The sequence below is a fragment of the Bufo bufo genome, chromosome 7 (genome assembly GCF_905171765.1).
Source record: "Bufo bufo chromosome 7, aBufBuf1.1, whole genome shotgun sequence".
Classification (NCBI taxonomy): domain Eukaryota; kingdom Metazoa; phylum Chordata; class Amphibia; order Anura; family Bufonidae; genus Bufo; species Bufo bufo.
Genome location: NC_053395.1, coordinates 45636019 through 45661236, shown reverse-complemented (window position 1 = coordinate 45661236; position 25218 = coordinate 45636019). Strand labels below are relative to the sequence as shown.

The 25218-nt window shown below is 43.9% G+C and overlaps 1 protein-coding gene across 1 annotated transcript in view; it reads left to right on the top strand.

The window, feature by feature from the left end:
- CRYM (crystallin mu) overlaps positions 1-25218 on the top strand; it is a 59361-nt gene that overhangs the window by 20705 nt on the left and 13438 nt on the right. The window contains 4 exon segments of the mRNA XM_040439515.1: positions 5338-5414; positions 5417-5487; positions 18061-18123; positions 22444-22545. Of these exon segments, the coding sequence (XP_040295449.1) occupies positions 5338-5414; positions 5417-5487; positions 18061-18123; positions 22444-22545 (313 nt within the window).

Genomic DNA, 25218 nt, shown 5'->3' with positions numbered 1-25218 from the left:
CTCTTTAATTCCCTCCGAAGAGTTTTCCATGCACTACTCTTCGGTAGGTGAAGCCATTCAGCTCATCCTTCGGGCAGGCACAAGGGCATGGTTGGCCAAAGCCAACATTGCAGATGCCTTCAAACTGTTGCCGGTCCAGGCACAGTTGTGGAAATTATATGGGATCAAATGGAGGGACCTGTATTATTTCGCTAACAGCCTAACATTCGCCTCTAAAAGCAGTCCCTGGCTGTTTGATCAATTTGCCCAGGCACTACATTGGATTTTGGTCAACCATTGTGGCTGTCAGATGGTCATTCATTATCTGGATGACTTCCTCCTGGTAGAAGAACCAAGTTGTAAACCAGGAAACCTCGCAACTCTCCTGGCAACGTTTGCTGCGCTCAATGTCCCTGTCGCATTGGCAAAAACGGAAGGGCCTTCAACCACGGTCACTTTTTTTGGGCATAGTTCTGGATTCTGTCAGTATGGAAGCCAGACTTCCAGAAGAAAAGTTGTCGAAGGTCAAAGAGACCATCTCCAAGGCAGTGTCCTCCAACACAATCACCAAGGTAGAGCTTTAGTCCCTACTAGGCATGCAAAATTTTGCTATGAGGGTCATGCCTCAGGGCCGGGCCTTCATTTCCAGACTGCTCCAGCTACTTCCTGCGGCTCCCGAACAGGATTCTCCCATCCACTTGGATTCCCAGGCCATGGCCGACCTCGCAATGTGGAAGGTGTTCCTATCTGAGTGGAACGGCATTTCCATGTTCGTTCCTCGTTGGAGCCCCGCATCACCCATGGTTTTTTCAGACTCAGCCGCCTCAGGAGGGTTTGCGGCGGTTTTTGGCAAACAATGGTTTGCGAGTTCGTGGCCTCTAGAAATTACTTTGACCAGAGAAGCTCTGAAATCTTCTCCCCTGTTGGAAATTCTTCCAATAGTAGCAGCAGCCCAAGTCTGGGGCAGGCACTGGGCTAACTCCCCGGTGGCCTTCACCAACAACCAGTCAGTAGTCGGGATACTTGAGAAAGGCAGATCAAAATCCCTACAAATCATGTCTCTCCTTCGCAAGTTTGGTTTGGCTCATGCATTTCAATTTTCATTTTCTCTGCAGTCACATCCAGGGCTCTAAGAACCTTGCGGCTGATGCCCTGTCAAGTTTTAATTTCCCTGCTTTTTTTCAGGTCATGCCAGATGCAGACCGCATAGGATTGACCCCGCCTGCCTTTCGCTCCCTGATCATGGATTAAACTCGCACATTGCCTCTGCCAAATCCCTCATTCGTAAGTCTTTATCCACAAACACTGGCAGAAACTACAAAACCGGCTGGAACGTTTTCAATAAATTTGCTCACTTGCATCCCAGGGACGACAGCGACGAGACAACATACATGACGGCTTTCCTAGCTTACTGCCATACGAAGCTCAAACTGTCCTACAACACCATAAGGTTGTATTTAGAAGGGGTCCAGCATTTTTTCATGCTTGAAAGTTCCAATCGCAGATCATTCTTCTCTTCCCAGGCAATCAAAGCAACCCTCAGGGGCATTTAAAAGAGTGGTAAAGAGTCTTCCTCAACCAGACAGCTGGTTTCAGGAGACCTGTTTAGAAAGCTATCCAGCTCTTTAGACGGAAATCCTTTTGGGCCCTATATTAGCATCACCATCAAAGCTGCCATGTTTATGAGCTTTTACGGTTTTCTCAGGCACGGAGAATTCACCAGCTTCTCTCGCAAGAATAGAGTCTTAACCAAAGGCCAGCTAGAGTGGCACGAGGGGCACTTTGCCCTATCACTAACATCCACCAAAACCTCCCAAACCGGTCCTCCGGTGGTGATCAGGCGAGGTTGGTTTCGCCACAATCAGATACTACCGGACTTTCAACGACTGGTGCCCGGTTCAGGTGTTAAACAAACTTTTGTTAGTACTAGGTGATGCTCCATCAGATAGTCCTTTGCTCCCTTTCAACAATCATTATCTCACCTCGTCCCAATTTATCTCACATATCCGCACTTTAACTTCCGGCCTAGGATTTGACCCGAGTCTTATTTTGGGACATTCTTTTCATATTGGAGCGGCTTCCTCAGCCTCTCGTCACGGAGTACCCGGGCATATCATCAAGAAGATGGGTAGGTGGCATTCCTCTTGCTTTGTTCGTTACATCCCCAATCCTCACGCAGAGCTCTCTAATGCTTTCCGTAATCTAGCATTTTGAAACACACTTGCAAAGGAAACTTATAAGATACATTAAAATCATTATTTAACAAACGTCCTATGCTTCCTTTTTTGCCCCCTTATAGGGCTACCCACGCTCATGGCTGAGGGCACACCGCTAGCCATTTCTAGTTAGTTTCTGGCCATTCAGGTAAGCTGTTTTCACTCCTCAGGTCAGGTCATTATCTCCGCAGCCATGACCACAAATATCAGTGTTGTATGCATGTCCTGATCTGTCTGTGTGCACTATGCATCAGTTCCAAATGGGTTCCAGGCAATATATCAATGTCGTCTGTCAGGGTTTCGCGTAGCCTTTCTGCTGCCTGAGGCGAAAACTGAAACTCTGCCCCTCCCTCCCCAATGCCAATTTCTTAACCTAACCCCTTCCCTTAAGCCCATGGCCCTTCGGCTGCCCCTCTCTTGCCCCTACCTGGTGTTGCCTGAGGTGATCGCCTCACCTGGCCTCATTGGTGGTGCACCCCTGTCGTCTGTTTGTCCTGATCTGTCTGTGTGCTCCATGCATTAGTTCCGCGTGGATTCCAGGCAATGTATCATTGTCGTTTATGTTCTTATCTGTCTATGTTAACCATGTTCCGTGTATCCTGATTTGCATGGGTTCCTGGCTATGTGGCTCTGTCCGTGATCCTGTATCCTGGCCTTGTGGCTGAATATGTTCTATATTGTATGCCTGGATTGTTGGTGCCCTGTAGTGTTGAGCACGAATATTCGAATAGCGAAATTTTTTATCGAATATCGGCACTTCGCTAATTCGCAAATATTTAGAATATAGTGCTATATATTCGTTATTTCGAATATTCGTTTTTTTTGTTTTTTTTAATTGTTACCCTAGCTTTTCAAAAGGCGGTACTTTTAAGAGATGATTCCCTGCCCACTCAAGTCAGTGCCCGTTGCCGCCTCTATCTACTTCCCGTGCGCATAGAGCGTCCCCATCACCATGGGAACGCCTCCATGCTAGAATATACTGTCAGATTTGAGAATCAAGTTGCAATCGCAATGCGAATAATATAACTTGAATAAATCGCATAAACGATTTTAACTTGTACCTGGTTTACAATGGTTGGCTTACTTGAATTAGCGAAGATGGAGAATATTTTGTTTTGACTAATAAATATATTCGTCATCCTCGCTAATTGAAAGTAATTTAGTAAACCAGGTCTAAGTTGAAATCCCAATGCGATTAATTCAACTTATTCTAATCGCATTGCGATTTTAACTTGAAGCTGCTGCTGGGTCTCTAATGGAATGGGTCAGCTTGCTAGAATACACAAAGTTAACGAATATGGAATCTAGCAGTGCTAATTTGTAATCGCAATGCGATAATATTTGCTATTGTTATTAACCGCATTGCGAATCCAACTTTATAATCCACTATTCTTAGAGATAGTACTATATTCGTTATATCCGACCGTTAATTCTCCCAATACCACCATTATCAAAATCGCCTAAGATGTAATCGCAATGCGATAATAACAAATTGAGGAAGATGTAGAATACTTCGCTATCTTCAGTGCAGACCCATTCATTTTCAATGGGGCCGGAATGTGCTGTCTGCATTTTGCGGATCCGCATTTCCGCATCTGTGCTTCTGTTTCCGCAAAAAATAGAACATGTCCTATTAGCATTTTCTATTATAGTGCCGCCGATCTGCGGTCTGCAAATTGCGGAATGCACATTGCTAGTGTCCCGTGTTTTGCGGATCCGCATTTTGCGGCTCCGCAAAACACTTACGGACATGTGAATGGACCCTTACATGTCCTATTCTTGCCCGTTTTGCGGACAAGAATAGGCATTTCTACAATGGGCCACCTGTTCCATTCCGCAAATTGCGGCTTCTGTGTTTGCGGATCCGCAATATGCGGACCGCAAAAAACAGAACGGTCGTGTGCATGAGGCCTTACTCCGTGTGAATTCCGTTTCCGTATTTCCGTTCCGCAAAAAAATAGAACATGTCCCTATTATTGTCTGCATTATGGACAACAATAGTACTGTTCTATCAGGGGCCAGCTGTTCAGTTCTGCAAAATACGGAATGCACACAGACGTAATCCGTATTTTTTGCGAATCCATTTTTTGCGGACTGTAAAATACATACGGTCGTGTACATGAGGCCTAAGGCTGAGTTCACATCAGCGTTCAGCCTTTCCGTTCTCCTGCACCGTTATAGGAGCAGGAGAATGGAAAGGACGAATTGGGCACATAACTGAGCCGAACGGACCTAAGGACCCCATAGAATAATGGTCTGTTAGGTTTTCCACTCAGAGGAAGATTTTTGAAGCAAAGACAAAAGTCGTGCATGCAGGACTTTTGTTTCCGCCTAAAAAATCTTCCTCCAAACAGAAATCTAAAAAAAAACATTATAGTCTATGGGGTCCTTAGGTTCCGTTCAGTTATGTGCCCAATTCATCCTTTCCATTCTCCTGCTCCTATAAACGTGCAGGAGAACGGAAAAGCTGAACGCTGATGTGAACTCAGCCTTAGGCCTCATATACACGACCGTATGTATTTTACAGTCCGCAAAACACGGACACCGGCAATGTGTGTTCCACATTTTGCAGACCACACATCGCCGGCACTTAATAGAAAATGCCTAATCTAGCCTGCAATTGCGGACAAGAATAGGACATAGGAAATCAAGCGGGTAATCAGCCGGCACTCCGTTCAATGGCGTGGTGCACGTGTCCGAGATAGAAATCTCAACATGTAATGTAGAAAAAGAACGGCACTCACTCTATCTCTGCAAATTTGATGCTTATATAATATAAAGTTCTGTGACGCGTTTCGGCTCACAGCATGAGCCTTTCTCAAACAAATAATGGCATATACAAACAAAATAGGACATGTTCTATTTTTTTTTTTTGGGCAACGGAATTGCGGACCCGGAAGTGCGGATTCGCATTCCGGATCCGGGCAGCACATCGTGCGGCCCCATAGAAATGAATGGGTCCGCAATTCCGTTCCGCAAAATGCGGAAACAGAATTGCGGACGTGTGAATGGACCCTTAGGCTATGTTCACATCTGCATAATTTCTCTGTTTCTATTCAGTAATGAAAAAACAAAAAAAAAAAAAAACAAAACTGTTTTATATGAAATATTATAGAAGATGCTAAGTATTATGTACTTTTAGATTCTTAGGGGTGATGCCGGCATACAGTACAGAGGACGATGCCTTAACCACAAGTTGGTAACTTTTCTACGAGTCTAACACTCGTCAGACATTCCCTCGCATCAAGCAACCGTTCTCCTATTTGAGCCGTCAAACGGGACTCTGAAAGCTGTAAGTACAGTGTATGACTGACTGTTCCTAGTTTACAGAGGAGGGTGTTATGCAGTTGGTCTGTAATCTCCAGCAGGGGGCATCAAAGCACTTTATTCCTGTCTATTTGCTCTTATCTCATGTGATCTTGAAAAATGGTTGGGAAATGGTTAATATTTGCTGTTTAAATGTTCTCGCTATAGTTATTCCAGTCGAGTGATAGCATTTTAAACAGAAATTTATAGCTTAAAACTGATATAGCACTTGTCTCAGATATGCCGAAACTATTTGTAATTGACACGATATCTTCATCTTTAACTCCTTCATATCTTGTAATAACCATTCCATGTACAACCGGACCAATGCTGCTGGAGTCTAATTGCTACTTAGAGGGGTTGTCCCACAAAAAAATATTCTATAGTTTCCAAACCAGCGGCTGGATACTTTTATAATTGCATTGCAATTAAAAATGTATTATAGCTGCTGAGTTATTCAATGAAATCTATCTGTATAGCGCCACCTGCTGTTTGCTCTTTTTCTAATTTCTCTGCCCTGCTCACCGGCATAGTCTCATATTAGGATGGAGGTGTTGATGTGATTAGTGATGACGTTCACACTGCAGGTCCCTGTCAATCAAAGTGCAGAGTGCACGGCAGTTGCAGAGAGAGCAGAGCCTCTAGGTGTAATGGTAACGCCCTTGTTGCTCCTAGAGACTAATTTGCATATATTAGGACTTCATTTTTCTCAGAAAGTGCGGGCACATAGGGAACCATGGGACCAACACAGATGCCTTCAGCTGCCAAGAGCACATGTAACAGGTTGTCATATATCTTCTATATAAAAAGAATCCATCTATTCAATTAAGACCAAAAGAAAAACTCAAAAAGAAAAACTATAGCAGAAAAACTTGGATTCTTTTTTTTGGACTACTAGGAAAGTTCTTGAGAACTGGTCCCATCTGAACTGTCTACCTTTTAACCCAGTAAGCGTATATTGTGTTACTGCTCGTGATATTAATAAGATATTTCTCTCGGTATATAGCCAAGAGTCCCCATACTGTGGGAATATATAGTGTTAGGCGCCTCCAAAATGCTGATTATTCTCTTAGCAAAGATGCATATTGTTAATGGAAGATCTGACATTATTTGAAAAGAGGACTAAACCCTTGGAAAGTTACTTTTCCCTAGTCTGATTGCCGAGCTGAATATTTTATCATTTAATATAATATATTTTTGATTGGTCATAGGAAAACAGAGTCAAGGAATAACAGTTATTTTCCGTATACGAGTGTAATCACTGTACAGCAGCGGGCGGCATGAAGCGCACGCCGTCATAGCAACCAATGACGCCGTGCGCTCCTGCTGTCAGCAGGAATCCCGGCCGGGTTACCACGGACCGTTCTCGGCCGCGGAACACGGCCGTGTGCATGAGGCCTAATACTGTGCTGGTGAGATAGCGTTGTGTTAGCACCACCGTGTGGCGTGTTTCGGGTATATTTTGTAGCTTCATCATTTGTTTGCAATTGTATTGATTTTATATTCTTTGTTTATAATAAATGACATTATATTTTGCATATACAATTGTCCCTGTATTTCACTTCTTGCAAAAAATCAAAATTAAGATACTCTATAAAAGAACTTAGAGGCGTTTATGTCCGCCTGAAGGATCATAATACATTTTTTTATTTTTTTTTTATATATATATTTTTTTGATCCTCACTTTTATATGAAGATTATTTTATATAGAAGATATACGACAAGGACAGCCAGTGTCATAGGACCAAATTCTGCTGACAGAATGTCCTTTAAAGTCGACCTGACTCCTCTCCTGACGTCTGTTGTAGTAACTACTTGGTCTCCCCATGTAATAAATTCTGGAGCATCTATTCTTATGACTTTATGTTGTGCCATTCCGTTATTGCTACTAGAAGCTAGCAGCTTGCAGTAAAGGCATAGATGAATGTTACCAGTTTGGGGGTGTGTCCCTGCATAGTCAAACACCAGAAACAAGTGATAGGACAAAGTCAGACACACCCGCAACTGTTAGGCTACATTCACACTAGCGTTTTTGATGGATCCGGCAGGGTTCAGCACAAAAACGCTTCCGTTACTGATAATACAACCATCTGTATCCGTTATGAGCTCCATTGAAAGTCAACGGAGGACGGATCCATTTCTAGTGTGTCAGATTGTGTCAGAGAAAACGGATCCGTCCCCATTGACTTGCATTGGCGGTCATGACGGATCCGTCTTGCTCCGCATCCCAGGATGGAAAGCAAACTACAACATGTTGCGGTTTGCTCTCCGGGCTGGGAACGCAACAAAACGGAACGGAATGCAGTTTGGAGCATTCTGTTCAGTTCAGTTTTGTCCACATTGAATGGGGACAAAACTGAAGCGTTTTTTTCCCGGTATTGAGCCCCTATGACGGAACTCAATGCCGTAAAACTTAAACTCTAGTGTGAAAGTAGCCTAACACCCAGCAGTACCTTTACTGCAGACTGCTGACAATGTATTAGTAAACTTCTAGCAGGAATAATACAGGAACAGCACAACATAGAGTCATAAGAATAGAAGCTCCAGAATTGTTATTACATGGGAAGTACAAGTAGTTTCTAAAACTGACATTTTAACGTACACATTTTGCACCTACAAGCAGGCGCCTATACAACTCGTGAAAACTGCGCCGGGAATAGAAGCGAGCGTTTGGTAGTATATAATGGTGCAGCATTGAGATGATGGATATTGAAAAGCCACCAAGCATTTTATAGACACACAATACATCTACCCCGCTTTCCTCTCTCCATGTCACATTGTGTAAAATAAAAAGCTAATAGATGAAACATATCAAATATGATTGTATGTCACCTCGCGAGTCTACAGAAGGGAGCGTTAATTCAGGAGGGAATTATGATGAGAAATCTGACAGCATTTACAGTCAGGTCCATAAATATTGGGACAGCAACACAATTCTAACATTTTTGGCTCTATACACCACCTCAATGGATTTGAAAAGAAACAAACAAGATGTGCTATACCTGCAGACTGTCAGCTTAATTTGAGGGTATTTGCATCAAATCAGTGAACAGTGTAGGAATTACAACAGTTTGCATATGTGCCTCCCACTTGTTAAGGGACCAAAAGTAATGGGACAGAATAATAATCATCAAATCAACTTTCACTTTTTAATACTTGGTTGCAAATCCTTTTCAGTCAATTACAGCCTGAAGTCTGGAACCCATAGACCTCACCAGACGCTGGGTTTCATCCCTGGTGATGCTCTGCCAGGCCTCTACTGCAACTGTCTTCAGTTCCTGCTTGTTCTTAGGGCATTTTCCCTTTAGGCCTCATGCACACGACCGTTGTGTGCATCTGTGGCCGTTGTTCCGTTTTCCGTGATTTTCTGCGGACCCGTTGACTTTCAATGGGTCCGTTGAAAACTCGGAAAATGCACCGTTGTTCATCCGCGGCCGTGATCCATGTTTCCTGTCCGTCAAAAAAATATGACCTGTCCTATTTTTTTGACGGACAACGGTTCACGGACCCATTCAAGTCAATGGGTCCGTGAAAAAACACGGATGCACACAAGATTGGCATCCACGTCCGTGATCCGTGGCCGTAGGCTACTTTCACACAGACGGATCGGTGCCGCACCTGAGGGGTTAATTGTGCATATCATAGCCCCCTGTAAGAGATCAGGTGCTGCCAGGCAGGAGGGGGCACAACCCCTCCCTCCCCTGTATTACATTCATTAATGGCCAGTGCGGCCCCCCCTCCCTCCCCTGTATTACTGTACATTCATTGGTGGCCAGTGCGGCCCCCCCCTCCCTCCCCTGTATTACTGTACATTCATTGGTGGCCAGTGGGCCCCCCTCCCTCCCCTGTATTACTGTACATTCATTGGTGGCCAGTGGGCCCCCTCTCCCTCCCCTGTATTACTGTACATTCATTGGTGGCCAGTGGGCCCCCCCTCCCTCCCCTGTATTACTGTACATTCATTGGTGGCCAGTGGGCCCCCTCTCCCTCCCCTGTATTACTGTACATTCATTGGTGGCCAGTGGGCCCCCCTCCCTCCCCTGTATTACTGTACATTCATTGGTGGCCAGTGCGGCCCCCCCTCCCTCCCCCTCCTAATTAAAATCCCCCCCCATTATTGGTGGCAGCGGAGAGTTCCGATCGGAGTCCCAGTTTAATCGCTGGGGCTCCGATCGGTAACCATGGCAACCAGGACGCTACTGCAGTCCTGGTTGCCATGGTTACTTAGCAATTTTTAGAAGCATTATACTTACTCTGCGATGTCTGTCACCGCCGGGCGCTCCTCCTACTGGTAAGTGACAGGTCTGTGCTATAGGCAATGCGCCGCACAGACCTTTCACTTACCAGTAGGAGGATCGCCCGGCCGGTCACAGACAGCGAAGGTAAGTATAATGCTTCTAAAATTGCTAAGTAACCATGGCAATCAGGACTGCAGTAGCGTCGCTGGTTGCAATGGTTACCGATCAGAGTCCAGCTATTAAACTGGGACTCCGATCGGAACTCTCCGCTGCACCAATGATGGGGGGGGGGGGGGGGGATTTTAATTAGGAGGGGGGGCCCACTGCACCAATGAATGTACAGTAATACATGGAGGGAGGGGGGGGCCGCACTGGCCACCAATGAATGTACAGTAATACAGGGAGGGAGGGGGCCGCATCGGCCACCAATGAATGTACAGTAATACAGGGGAGGGAGGGGGGGCCGCACTGGCCACCAATGAATGTACAGTAATACAGGGGAGGGAGGGGGGCCGCACTGGCCACCAATGAATTTAAAAACTGGGGAGGGAGGAGGGTGTGCCCCCCTCCTGCCTGGCAGCACCTGATCTCTTACAGGGGGCTATGATACGCACAATTAACCCCTCAGGTGCGGCAGGCAGCAGGGGGCAGTCATGTACACAGTTCGTAGTATATTCTAACTTTAAGCGTCCCCATCACTATGGGAACGCCTCTGTGTTAGAATATACTGTCGGATATGAGTTTTCAGGATCTAACTCAAATCCGATGGTATATTCTAACATAGAGGCGTTCCCATGGTGATGGGGACGCTTCAAGTTAAAATATACCATCGGATTGGAGAAAACTCCGATCCGATGGTATAATAGGGACTCCTGACTTTACATTGAAAGTCAAAGGGGGACGGATCCGTTTTGCAATTGCACCATATTGTGTCAACGTCAAACGGATCCGTCCCCATTGACTTGCATTGTAAAGTCAGGACGGATCCGTTTGGCTCCGCACAGCCAGGCGGACACCAAAACGACTTTTTCCTTCATGTCCGTGGATCCTCCAAAAATCAAGACCCACGGAAGAAAAAACGGACACGGATCACGGACCTACGGACCCCGTTTTTGCAGACCGGAAAAAAAAACGGTTGTGTGCATGAGGCCTTAGTTTTGTCTTCAGCAAGTAAAATGCATGCTCAATCGGATTCAGGTCAGGTGATTGATTTGTCCATTGCATAACATTCCACTTTTTTCCCTTAAAAAACTCTTTGGTTGCTTTTGCAGTATGCTTTGGGTCATTGTCCATCTGCACTGTGAAGCGCCGTCCAATGAGTTCTGAAGCATTTGGCTGAATATGAGCAGATAATATTGCCCGAAACACTAAAGAATTCATCCTGCTGCTTTTGTCAGCAGTCACATCAATAAATACAAGAGAACCAGTTCCATTGGCAGCCATACATGCCCACGCCATGACACTACCACCACCATGCTTCACTGATGAGGTGGTATGCTTAGGATCATGAGCAGTTCCTTTCCTTCTCCATACTCTTCTCTTCCCATCACTCTGGTACAAGTTGATCTTGGTCTTATCTGTCCATAGGATGTTGTTCCAGAACTGTGAAGGCTTTTTTAGATGTCGTTTGGCAAACTCTAATCTGGCCTTCCTGTTTTTGAGGCTCACCAATGGTTTACATCTTGTGGTGAACCCTCTGTATTCACTCTGGTGAAGTCTTCTCTTGATTGTTGACTTTGACACACATACACCTACCTCCTGGAGAGTGTTCTAGATCTGGCCAACTGTTGTGAAGGGTGTTTTCTTAACCAGGGAAAGAATTCTTCGGTCATCCACCACAGTTGTTTTCCATGGTCTTCCGGGTCTTTTGGTGTTGCTGAGCAAACCGGTGCGTTCCTTCTTTTTAAGAATGTTCCAAACAGTTGTTTTGGCCACGCCTAATGTTTTTGCTACCTCTTTAATGGGTTTGTTTTGTTTTTTTCAGCCTAATGATGGCTTGCTTCACTGATAGTGACAGCTCTTTGGATCTCATCTTGAGTTGACAGCAACAGATTCAAAATGCAAATAGCACACTTGAAATGAACTCTGGACCTTTTATCTGCTCATTGTAATTGGGATAATGAGGGAATAAAACACACCGGGCCATGGAACAGCAGAGAAGCCAATTGTCCCATTACTTTTGGTGCCTTAACAAGTGGGAGGCACATATGCAAACTGTTGTAATTCCTATACCGTTCACCTGATTTGGATGTAAATACCCTCAAATTAAAGCTGACAGTCTGCAGTTAAAGCACATCTTGTTTGTTTCATTTCAAATCCTTTTGGTGGTGTATAGAGCCAAAAATTTAGAATTGTGTCGATGTCCCAATATTTATGGACCTGACTGTACCTGATGTATACTATACCCGTAAATATACTAAATCTTCATGTGCGCTATTGCCTTTCCTATTGTCCCCGTGTCCACTAATCCATTCGTTCTTAAAGGGGTTATTCCATGACTAGTATGTGACATCATATAGTACATGATAATTTCTGGGCCTGTTACTGGCCACAATGGCCACGGACCAAGCCACTTCCTGTCCTGCAGGGTCCAGAACCAACTGGGGATGAGGAATGGTGGGATCGGGCTAAGGTGAGTGTATATATTTTTTTCTAATATGGTTTACATTAGGACCATAGGGAATGTTTTGTACAACACCCCTAAACTTGTGCTGTGGCTGACCTGTGGCTTAACCCCTTAAGGACTCGGCCCTATTCCACCTTCTGGACCTGGCCATTTTTTGCAAATCTGACCAGTGTCACTTAAGTGCTGATAACTTAAAAACGCTTTGACTATCCAGGCCATTCTGAGATAGTTTTTTCGTCACATATTGTACTTCATGACACTGGTAAAATGAAGTAAAAAAAATTCATTTTTATTTATAAAAAAAATACCAAATTTACCAAAAATGTGTAAAAAATTGCAAATTTCCAAGTTACAATTTCTCTACTTCTATAATACATAGTAATACCTCCAAAAATAGTTATTACTTTACATTCCCCATATATCTACTTCATGTTTGGATCATTTTGGGAATGATATTTTATTTTTTGGGGATGTTACAAGGCTAGAAGTTTAGAAGCAAATCTTGAAATTTTTCAGAAATTTTCAAAAACCCAATCTTTAGGGACCAGTTCAGGTCTGAAGTCACTTTGCGAGGCTTACATAATAGAAACCACCCAAAAATTACCCCATTCTAGAAACTACACCCCTCAAGGTATTCAAAACTGATTTTTACAAACTTTGTTAACCCTTTAGGTGTTCCACAAGAATTAATGGAAAAATAGAGATACAATTTAAAAATTTCCCTTTTTTGGCAGATTTTCCATTTTAATATTTTTTTTAAACTTTTACAAAGCAAGGGTTAACAGCCAAACAAAACTCAATATTTATGGCCCTGATTCTGTAGTTTACAGAAACACCCCATATGTGGTTGTAAACTACTGTACGGGCACACGGCAGGGCGCAGAAGGAAAGAAATGCCATACGGTTTTTGGAAGGCAGATTTTGCTGCACTGTTTTTTTTGACACCATGTCCCATTTGAAGCCCCCCTGATGCAACCCTAGAGTAGAAACTCCATAAAAGTGACCCCATTTAAGAAACTACACCCCTGAAGGTATTCATAACAGATTTTACAAACGTCGTTAACCCTTTAGGTGTTCCACAAGTTATTGGCAAATGAAGATGAAATTTCAGAATTTCAATTTTTTGGCTAATTTTCCATTTTAATCCATTTTTCCCAGTAACAAAGCAAGGGTTAACAGCCAAACAAAACTCAATATTTATGGCCCTGATTCTTTAGTTTACAGAAACACCCCATATGTGGTCGTAAACCGCTGTACGGGCACACGGCAGGGCGCAGAAGGAAAGGAATGCCATACGGTTTTTGGAAGGCAGATTTTGCTGGACTGTTTTTTTTTTACACATGTCCCATTTGAAGCCCCCCTGATGCACCCCTAGAGTAGAAACTCAAAAAAAGTGGCCCCATTTTAGAAACTACGGGATAGTGTGGCAGTATTGTTGGTACTAGTTTAGGGTACATATGATTTTTGGTTGCTCTATATTACACTTTTTGTGAGGCCAGGTAACAAGAAAATAGCAGTTTTGGCACCGTTTTATTTTTTTGTTATTTACAACATTCATCTGACAGGTTAGATCATGTGATATTTTATACACCAGGTTGTCACGGATGCGGCGATACCTAATATGTATACTTTTTTTTTATTTATGTAAGTTTTACACAATGATTTCTTTTTTGAAGCAAAAAAAATAATGTTTTTAGTGTTTCCATAGTCTGAGAGCATAATTTTTTCAGTTTTTGGGCGATTTACCTTGGTTAGGGTATGATTATTGCGGGATGAGATGACAGGGTTATTTTGGCACTATTTTGGGGTGCGTGTGACTTTTCGATCGCTTGCTATTACACTTTTGTGATGTAAGGTGACAAAAAATTGTTTATTTAACACAGTTCTTATTTTAAATTTTTACGGTGTTCATCTGAGGGGTTAGGTCATGTGATATTTTTATAGAGTCGGTCAATACGGACGCGGCGAGTACCTAATATGTATATTTTTTGATTTTATTTATGTAAGTTTTACACAATAAGGCCTCCTGCACACGGCCGTTTTTTTTTTTCCCGTTTACTGGCCGTTTTTTTGCGTTCCGTATACGATCCGTATACGGAACCATTCATTTCAAATGGTTCCGCAAAAAAAACGGAATGTACTCCGTATGCATTCCGTTTCCGTATTTACGTTTTTCCGTTCCGTTTTAACATAGAACATGTCCTATTATTGCCCCAAATCACGGTCCGTGGCTCCATTCAAGTCAATGGATCCGCAAAAAAAACTGAACACATACGGAAATGCATCCGTATGTCTTCCGTTTCCGTTCCGTTTTTTCCTGAACCATCTATTGAAAATGTTATGCCCAGCCCAATTTTATCTATGTAATTATTGTAACACTGTACATGCCATACGGAAAAACGGAACGGAAAAACGGAACGGAAAAAACGGAAACACAACGGAAACAAAAAAACGGAACAACGGATCCGTGAAAAAACGGACCGCAAAACACTGAAAAAGCCATACGGTCGTGTGCAATAGGCCTAACAGCTTTTTTAAAAAAACAAAAAAAAAAGTTATGTTTTAGTGTCTCTATATTCTGAGCCACAATTTTTTGAGCGATTGTCTCAGGTAGGGGCTCATTTTTTGCGGAATGAGGTGACTGTTAGATTGGTTCTATTTTGGTGGGCAAACGCCTTTTTGATCGATTGCTGTTGTACTTTTTGTGATGTAAGGTGACAATTTTTTTTATTTAGCACAGTTTTTATTTTGTATTTTTTACGGTGTTCATCTGAGGGGTTAGGTAATGTGATATGTTTATTGAGCCAGTCGATACGGACGCGGTGATACCTAATATGTATACTTTTTTCCCCCCAATTTTTAGCAATTTTTTTTAACTTTATTTGGGGAAAATGAAGTTTTTGTTTATTTTTACTTGAAACTTTTATTTTTGGGGGGGAAAACTTTATTTTTTCAACTTTTTTCACTTTATTTTTGTCCCACTTTTTGGACTTGAACTTTTTGGGGGTCTAATCCTTTACAATGCATTCCAATACTTCTGTTTTGGAAAGCATTGGCTGTATGAGTAATACTGTGAGTATACTCATACAGCTTCCGGCCTGTGAGATCCAGGCGGTCGGATCTCACAGGCTCGACACCGGAAGGCAGGCGCAGAGCCTAAGGAAGGCATCGTGCTGCCTTCCATGCCATCGGGTCCCCCCTACAGCCCCATGGGGACCCGATGGCACCACCGCCGCCGCTCCAGGTAAAAGCCGCAAACCGCAGGTCTGAATTGACCTGCGGTTTGCGGAGATCGCCGACACGGGGGGGTCACGGGACCACCCCCGCGCATTTAGCCGAGGTGCCTGCTCAAAGATTTGAGCAGGCACCGGGTTCCGATCACCGCCCGCCAGGTGGTGGTGATCAGAACTACCGTATATGCCGGCGTATAAGACGACTTTCTAACACTAAAAATTATTTTCAAAAGTCGGGGGTCGTCGGGTATACTCAGATCCGATGGTATATTGCCTGGGGGTTAGAATACACAGGGCCCCGCCGCTCAGAGGAGTACATTTATTAACTGTAATCTGTAACTTTAACTTTAAATGAGCGCTCATCTCTTTACTAGGGTACCTTACTCTAAGCTCCGCTAACAGGCAGTGCGGGCGGCGCTCACTTACTGACGTTACGTGCCTGCTCCTCCCACTAGGCGGCGCAGGCGCGTGACGTCAGTAAGTGAGCGCCGCCCGCACTGCCTGTTAGCGGAGCTGAGAGTAAGGTACCCTAGTAAAGAGATGAGCGCTCATTTAAAGTTAAAGTTACAGATTACAGTTAATAAATGTATACTCCTTTGAGCGTCGGGGAGGGGGATCTGTGGATGGCACTGTCATGGCGGGGTGGGGGGATCTGTGGATGGCACTGTTATGGGGGGATCTGTGGATGACACTGTTATGGGGAGGGGGATCTGTGGATGGCACTGTCATGGGGGGGGGATCTGTGGATGACACTGTTATGGGGAGGGGAATCTGTGGATGGCACTGTTTAGGGGGATCTGTGGATGGCACTGTTATGGGGAGGGGGATCTGTGGATGGCACTGTCATGGGGGGGATCTGTGGATGACACTGTTATGGAGGGAGATCTGTGGATGCACGGTTTAGGGGGATCTGTGGATGGCACTGTTTAGGGGGGAATCTGTGGATGGCACTGTTATGGGGAGGGGGATCTGTGGATGGCACTGTTATGGGGAGGGGGATCTGTGGATGGCACTGTTATGGGAGGGGGATCTGTGGACGGCACTGTTATGGGGAGGGGGATCTGTGGATGACACTGTTATGGGGAGGGGGGATCTGTGGATGGCACTATTATGGGGAGGGAGATCTGTGGATGGCACTGTCATGGGGGGATCTGTGGATGACACTGTTATGGGGAGAGGGATCTGTGGATGGCACTGTCATGGGGGGGATCTGTGGATGACACTGTTATGGGGAGAGGGATCTGTGGATGGCACTGTCATGGGGGGGGATCTGTGGATCACACTGTTATGGGGAGGGAGATATGTGGATGGCACTGTTTAAGGGGGATCTGTGGATGGCACTGTTATGGGGAGGGGGAATCTGTGGATGACACTGTCATGGGGTGGATCTGTGGATGACACATATAGCATAAGATGCTATATAGTGTCATCCATAGATCCCCCCATAAGCAGTGTCATCCACTGATCCCCCTCCCCATAGCAGTGTCATCCACTGATCCCCCTCCCCATATCAGTGCCATCCACAGATCCCAGTCAGTTCCCTGGACTGGAGAAGATCGTCTTGAAGACAGGGAGGGCTGGGCATTCAGGGGTAGTCTTATACGTCACGTATAGCCCAAACCCTATATTTTAAATGGAAAAGTTGGGGGTCGTCTTATACGCCCAGTCGTCTTATACGCCGGCATATACGGTATACATGACGTACCGGTACGTCATGGGTCCTTAAGGACTCGGGAACCATGCCGTACTGGTACTTCATGGGTCCCTAAGGGGTTAAAGGGGTTTTCTGGGATTACCACAGTTTTTAACAGATCTGCTCATGTAGTTGCTTACCTCATTATATCTTTCCAATGCTTTTCCTTTTTCAATTTGGACTCTCCTGACCCATTTTCACCACGTAATCCAATCCCTCTGGTTTGTTTCCATCCTGTATGTAGCACTTTGTGTTGCTGTTTCCAACCAAACCCATGATGCACTTCTCCTTTCTCTGCCACAGCCCCGCCCAGCTAGTTTATAGCTCCTCCCTCCCAGCTAGTTACATAGTTACTCCCCTATCATTGCCCCGCCCATGGACATGACATCACAGGAAATAAAGAGCTGTTTGGACCTGGCCATGTGAGCACAGCCCAGGACAGAAGATAGGAGCAATAAAGGTAAAATAAATACATTACAAAATTACAGCGCCTTTCATAAATGATTATTTTAAAGGATGCTGATGCAAACCCGAAAACCCCTTTAACCCTTCAGATGCCTGTAGATGTTTGTTTTCAATGACAGTAGTCCTTTAAGTAAATTGAAGTTTAAGTGATATTGGTTTGTAGGTTTTCACAGTAGTTTATAAAAAAAAAAATTATATTACTACTTTCATTTTACTGGCAGCACTATGTCGTTTTTTTAATTAATTTTTTTGCCACTGCTTACATTTTTCATTTATTCTTTTGATATGTTCTTTTTGGATCCAGGTAATTGATGGCAAAGTCATTACAGATAAGAGAACAGCTGCAGTTTCAGTAATCGCAACAAAGGTGAGAGCACAGGGTTTTATTTCTCCGATTTTCTCAGATTTGTGAAGAATTCCTGAAATCCTAAGGCTAGTTTCACATATGCGGTAAGTATAGTATGCTGTAAGGTATGTGCCGGAACAGCCTGCCCAGAGCTCTCTGGTTCCGGCATTGCCAGATGGTACCGGAATGCCTGCCGATCCCATTAACTATAATGGGGTCCAGTGGAGATCCGGCCGCTGTCTGGCAAATATGCTGGGTTTTTACTGGCCTCTTCCTGGCATTCCATGCTGGAACAGCCTTCCGGAAGGCTGTACTACATATGTGAAAGTAGCCTAAATTGCATTCCATGGGGTGACTCTAAAGCTGGCCATACACATTAACTTAAAGTTGTTTTTTTTTTTTTTTTATATTAATGGTCTGTCCTCAGGATAGGTCATCAATATATGATCGTGGGGTTACAAGTCCTAGCATTCCTGACGATCACTTGTTTGAAGAGGCCGTGGCGCTCCAGTTGCAGCCTTTTCACAGCTTACCAGGCACAGCGCCATACATTGTATAGTGGCTGTGCCTGGTATTGCAGTCCAGGCCCATTCACTTGAATGAGATGGAGCTGACCCTAGGCCACTGATGGTAAACCTTTTAGAGACCAAGTGCCCAAACTCTAACACTAAACCCACTTATTTATCGCAAAGTGCCAACACGGCAATTTAACCTAAATTACCAATATAGTATATCCTCAATGTACTATAATAGCGTGCCTACATTCAATGTGCTGCCTGCACTGTTCATAGTGCGCACTGCTCTGATGAATGGCAGGAAAAGTTTAAGGCATATTGATACACCATAGACTTTTTCCAGGACGTGGGTGCCCACAGAGAGGGCTCTGAGTGCCACCTCTGGCACCCGTGCCATAGGTTCGCCACCACTGCCCTAGGCCATGTGAGTGGTAAATGTGATGTCATTGGCCTAGGAAGAGGCAGGTGCCCTTTTCACACCGCTGATCGACAGGGGTGCCGGGAGTTGGACCCCCACCAATCTGATATTGATGACCATTATTGTCTGCCAAACCCAACGATTTCAATTTGACTAATGAGTATAGGCAATTCCCTAATATTCTTCTATTAGCATATATGCCTGTTTTCCATAATGGAGCAGTCGGCCAGTACAGGAGCGCTGACTGCAGACTCCTCGCTGCCATTTACGTGTCTATGCTCTAGTTTCCAATTTAAAGGGGTATTCTAATGACAGACATTTACAGTCAGGTCCATAAATATTGGGACATCGACACAATTCTAACATTTTGGGCTCTATACACCACCACAATGGATTTGAAATGAAACGAACAAGATGTGCTTTAACTGCAGACTGTCAGCTTTAATTTGAGGATATTTACATCCAAATCAGGTGAACGGTGTAGGAATTACAACAGTTTGCATATGTGCCTCCCACTTGTTAAGGGACCAAAAGTAATGGGACAGAATAATCATAAATCAAACTTTCACTTTTTAATACTTGGTTGCAAATCATTTGCAGTCAATTACAGCCTGAAGTCTGGAACGCATAGACATCACCAGACGCTGGGTTTCATCCCTGGTGATGCTCTGCCAGGCCTCTACTGCAACTGTCTTCAGTTCCTGCTTGTTCTTGGGGCATTTTCCCTTCAGTTTTGTCTTCAGCAAGTGAAATGCATGCTCAATCGGATTCAGGTCAGGTGATTGACTTGTCCATTGCATAACATTCCACTTCTTTCCCTTAAAAAACTCTTTGGTTGCTTTAGCAGTATGCTTTGGGTCATTGTCCATCTGCACTGTGAAGCGTCGTCCAATGAGTTCTGAAGCATTTGGCTGAATATGAGCAGATAATATTGCCTGAAACACTTCAGAATTCATCCTGCTTCTTTTGTCAGCAGTCACATCAGCAATAAATACAAGAGAACCAGTTCCATTGGCAGCCATACATGCCCACGCCATGACACTACCACCACCATGCTTCACTGATGAGGTGGTATGCTTAGGATCATGAGCAGTTCCTTTCCTTCTGCATACTCTTCTCTTCCCATCACTCTGGAACAAGTTGATCTTGGTCTCATCTGTCCATAGGATGTTGTTCCAGAACTGTGAAGGCTTTTTTAGATGTCGTTTGGCAAACTCTAATCTGGCCTTCCTGTTTTTGAGGCTCACCAATGGTTTACATCTTGTGGTGAACCCTCTGTATTCACTCTGGTGAAATCTTCTCTTGATTGTTGACTTTTACACACATACACCTACCTCCTGGAGAGTGTTCTTGATCTGGCCAACTGTTGTGAAGGGTGTTTTCTTCACCAGGGAAAGAATTCTTCGGTCATCCACCACAGTTGTTTTCCGTGGTCTTCCGGTGTTGCTGAGCTCACCGATGCATTCCTTCTGAATGTTCCAAACAGTTGTTTTGGCCACGCCTAATGTTTTTGCTATCTCTCTGATGGGTTTGTTTTGTTTTTTCAGCCTAATGATGGCTTGCTTCACTGATAGTGACAGCTCTTTGGATCTAATCTTGAGAGTTGACAGCAACAGATTCCAAATGCAAATAGAACACTTTAAATGAACTCTGGACCTTTTATCTGCTCATTGTAATTGGGATAATGAGGGAATAACACACACCTGGCCATGGGACAGCTGAGAAGCCAATTGTCCTATTACTTTTGGTTCCTTAACAAGTGGGAGGCACATATGCAAACTGTAGTAATTCCTACACCGTTCACCTGATTTGGATGTAAATACCCTAAAATTAAAGCTGACAGTCTGCAGTTAAAGCACATCTTGTTTGTTTCATTTCAAATTCATTGTGGTGGTGTATAGAGCCAAACATGTTACAATTGTGTCAATGTCCCAATATTTATGGACCTGACTGTATATAAAATATGTTATAAATGTCTGCTGGTTGCGGGGTCTCAGAGGTGATTTGGAAAAGGTTGATCCCCATCATCTCGACTTAGCTTTAGAGTAGAGTTGAGCGAAGGGAGCTTCGGATGCTTAATCTGAAATCGCTTTGTTGAAAACTTCGGAATAAAACTGTATGGAGATCCGTCTCTGTACAGTATTAGAATGGATGGGCTCCGATGAGCCAAAGTAAGTTATTCACGAAGTCGCGAGTGACTTCATTGAATAACTTCAATAATAGATTTTTAAAGTGGAAAACCACTTTAAAACTTGAAACTGAACTCGACTTCGGTTCCAAGGTACTAGTCGCTCAACATTGCTCTAGAGCAAGCCAGAACCTGACGCAAAAAGGTGGAGGAATGGAAGAGCTGGTTGTGTTTGATGACTGGTTTCCGAACATCTCATAGACTTATACACCTGTCACCAACCAGTGTCTACAGTTTACCACTGGAGATATCCCATTGGAATACCTCTTTAAGGGAGGGTTCCTAGTATATACACATATTTCATAAATGAGAGATAGATGCAAATCCCACCTGTGGGAGAACAGGGGTCCTGTGATCCCCATTTGCTGATTCAATAAGGTAGCACTCCCCACTGACTGTAGTTAAGAGGTGGCCATGCCATTGAAGTCCTGATAGGTCAGGGTCTTGGAAGGCAGAGTTCTGTGAATAAATGTATATGAATATCCCTTTTATATAATTCCATCTGAAGAGTTTTCCATTGTCTTCTTAGAAGGTCCATGACTGGTGGCCCTCAATTTTGTGTTCTACTGACATTGTAGTTTTTAGCACCACAAATCCATAGGCATATAATAAAATTGAATTTTATTTAAGGAAGCATCCCCACAATTTTTTTTTATTCTCTGACCTGTTAGAATCCTACATGATTTAAACTGTAGTGTAGGTAATTTTCTTAGCAGTGACTGTATTTGTGAGTTATAACCTCCCTTCTGATCCTCAGCTGTGTCATGTGACCAACACTCTTACATTCCAAATAACATAGCATCTTATGTGTGGACAGGAAGCCAGTTTCTTTATGTATTCCTATGGGAGCCTCAATATCAGTCTCCTAGGAATGCATAGACAAGTAACTGACTTCCTGTCCTGTGTCAGTTGGAGATCAGAGTGTTGGTCACATGACACAGCTGAGGAGCAGAAGGGAGGGTATAACACACAAATACAGTCACTGGTAAGAAGATTACCTTCACTACAGTTTATGTCATGCATCTTTCTAACAGATCAGAGAATAATCATTTTTGTGGGAGTGCTTCTCTAACCTGTTTTTGGGTGGGGGGCAGGACTTCATGATAGGTGGTATGTTTATCAGGTACACTTCTGATTCAGATTCAATTTAAATTAATTTGCTAAATATTTCAATGCATATTCATAAAGGGAGTGATGAGCTTTTGCTGCTTCTGTTCCAGCTCTTGAAACCCTCGCCCGCTGAAGTGCTCGCCATTCTGGGCTCCGGAGCTCAGGCGCTCAGTCATTACCAAGCCTTCACACAACAGTTTCTATTCAAAGAGGTAAATAAGAGCCATCAATATAACGAGAGGAACCGATACACATGCATTGACTGAGATGAGAATTGCTCGTATTAGGCAGAACAATGCATGCTTCATTTCTCTTACAGTAAGGGATTGAGTGGAACAAAGTGCGCAAAGCATACTGTAAAAGCCATTATAGGTTATTTTCTTTACAAAAATACAAATATTGTTTTGAATGAAGCCAAGCGAGGAGTGGGGGATGAAAAGTGTATTTTAGGAAGCGACTAGCAAAGGCCGAGGGGTTAATGCCCTTATTCAGTTTGGTGGGAGGTCTTGATAGTTTAAAGGGGTTAAGCAGCGGTTAATATTGATGACCTATTCTCAGGATAGGTCATTAATATCTGATCGGTGGGAGTCCAACACCCAGCACCCCCACGATCAGCTGTTTGAAGAAGAGGTGGAGCTCCACGTGAGTGCCGCTTCCTCTTCATTACACCGCACATCGTCTCGGAAGTGCAGTATAATAGAAGTACCCACTCCATTCAATTGTGCTGGCAATTACACTACGTCATCGCTCCACTGGAGACGAGACATAGTGCCGTCTCCTCATCTCATCTCATAGCTGATCGTGGGGGTGCCGGGAGCATATGGTGTTTTTATCACTTTTAAACTACATTAAAGGGTTATGAAAAATGTTCAGCATTTTTTAAACCAGCACCTGGATCTGAACAATTTTGTAATTGCATGTAATTAAAAACTTAGTCTTAGCATAGCCACACAGTTATTATATAAAATGTATCTGTATAGCGCCACCTGCTGTTTGTTCTTTTCCTTATTTCTCTGTCCACCTGGCTGAAGTGGTCGCACACGCTCAGTTCCATCCTTCTACTGCCACCAGCTGGATCTTCTCTCTCTGAAAGTTACGGGAAGAGAACTACAGCAGAAAGAATATACCTCCTGAGCTTTGATAGGGAGAGAGCTACAGAACAGAGGACACACCCACTGAGCTTTGATAGGTAGAGACCTTGCAGCAGAAAGGCCTCACTCCTTGAACTTTGACAGGGAGAGAGCTGTTGAAGAAAGGACACCCCTCCTGAGCTTTGATAGGGAGAGAGCTGCAGAAGAAAGGATATGTCCCCTGAGCTGCAGCAGAAAGGACAAGCCCCCTGAGCTTTCATATGGAAAGAGCAGCAGCAGAAAAGACATGCCCCCTGAGAAAGGACTTACCCTCTGAGCTGCCAGCCTGAAAAAGATCTAGCAGACTGGAGCAATAAATGGAGGGATCCCTGGATCCATGTGAGATATAAAGCTGGTTCTAGCTTTGTTAGAAAGAGATTGTCATGTCCTATATGTGATGTCTGTTTTTCATTTTGTTTACATTAATCATGGAATAACCCCTTTAAGAAGGAACGTTGCCACACAGTATACCCATTGCTTTCCACTGCAAATTCACTAATTGACATGTAGGCCTCATGGAAGATAAGCAACATTCCCTGAAATGTAGAGAAGATGATTTTTCATGTTTAGTGATGTCAGTTTTATTACATCCTACATACGTTTGCTTTTGTCCCGAAGAGCATTCTCATCATCCACATGTGCAGATGCTTTACCTGATAGACTACAACTGGTAATGAGTGCAGAAGCTGACAAACAGCTCTTAGTAAGGCTCCATGCACACAACCGTATCCATTTTACTGTCTGCAAATTGCGGATCCACAAAATGCGGATGCCGTCCGCATTTTATTTGCAGACCCGTTAAAAAGCATTTTGTGGACATAGTCTATCTTTTTGCGGAATGGACATAGAGATTCGGAAAGCACACAGACGATCCATGTTTTTTAGCATTCATATGTCCGTTCCGCTAAATGGTAGAACATGTCTTACACTTGTCCGCTAAATATGGACTGCAGACCTGTTGAAGTAAATGAGTCCACCAAAAATGTGGATGCAACACGGACAGTATGTATATTTCGCAGATCTGCAATTTTCGGACCGCAAAACAGATACGGACGTTTGCATGGGGCCGGTGTGACATAACAGTGCTGAAAGAGAACTGTCTACCGGTATGGCGAAATTATTAGGGAACTGCCATATAAGCAGTTCCCTTATATATCATTACCTGAATCTCTCCATCTGTAACGCGGATAAATATGATGAGTATAGAGGATGGCAAACACAGATTTTCCTCTTGAGATCTTTTCACCAAACTATAGAGCTCTGTTTTCCGCCATGGGATGTACACCACGTACTGGCATAAAAGAGAACAATTGCCTTATGGTGGTTGAATGGGATTAGGCCTCATGCACACGGCTGTTGTTTTGGTCCGCATCCGAGCCGCCGTTTTTGCGGCTCTGATGCGGACCCATTCACTTCAATGGGGCCGCAAAAGATGCGGACAGCACTCCGCGTGGAGGAACAACGGTGCACAGAGTGGCTTTGGCCCACCCTCAGTGCACTTAACTGCTTATTTGCATAAAGATTAAGTACAGTTTTTTTTTTTTTTTTCCAGAATGATGCTGCAGATCACTAGGGATTACATTTATCTGAGCTAGCACTACAAGGCACTGTGCCTGGTGACAGAAGTTCATTATTCTGGATGGATGTTCTCTTCTGTAATGATATAACTGTTTCCCCAGTGGCCCAAAAAACCCTCTTTCATCCCATTGTAAAGCATAATGTTAAAATCGCTGCCTATCAAGATTTTTTTTACTG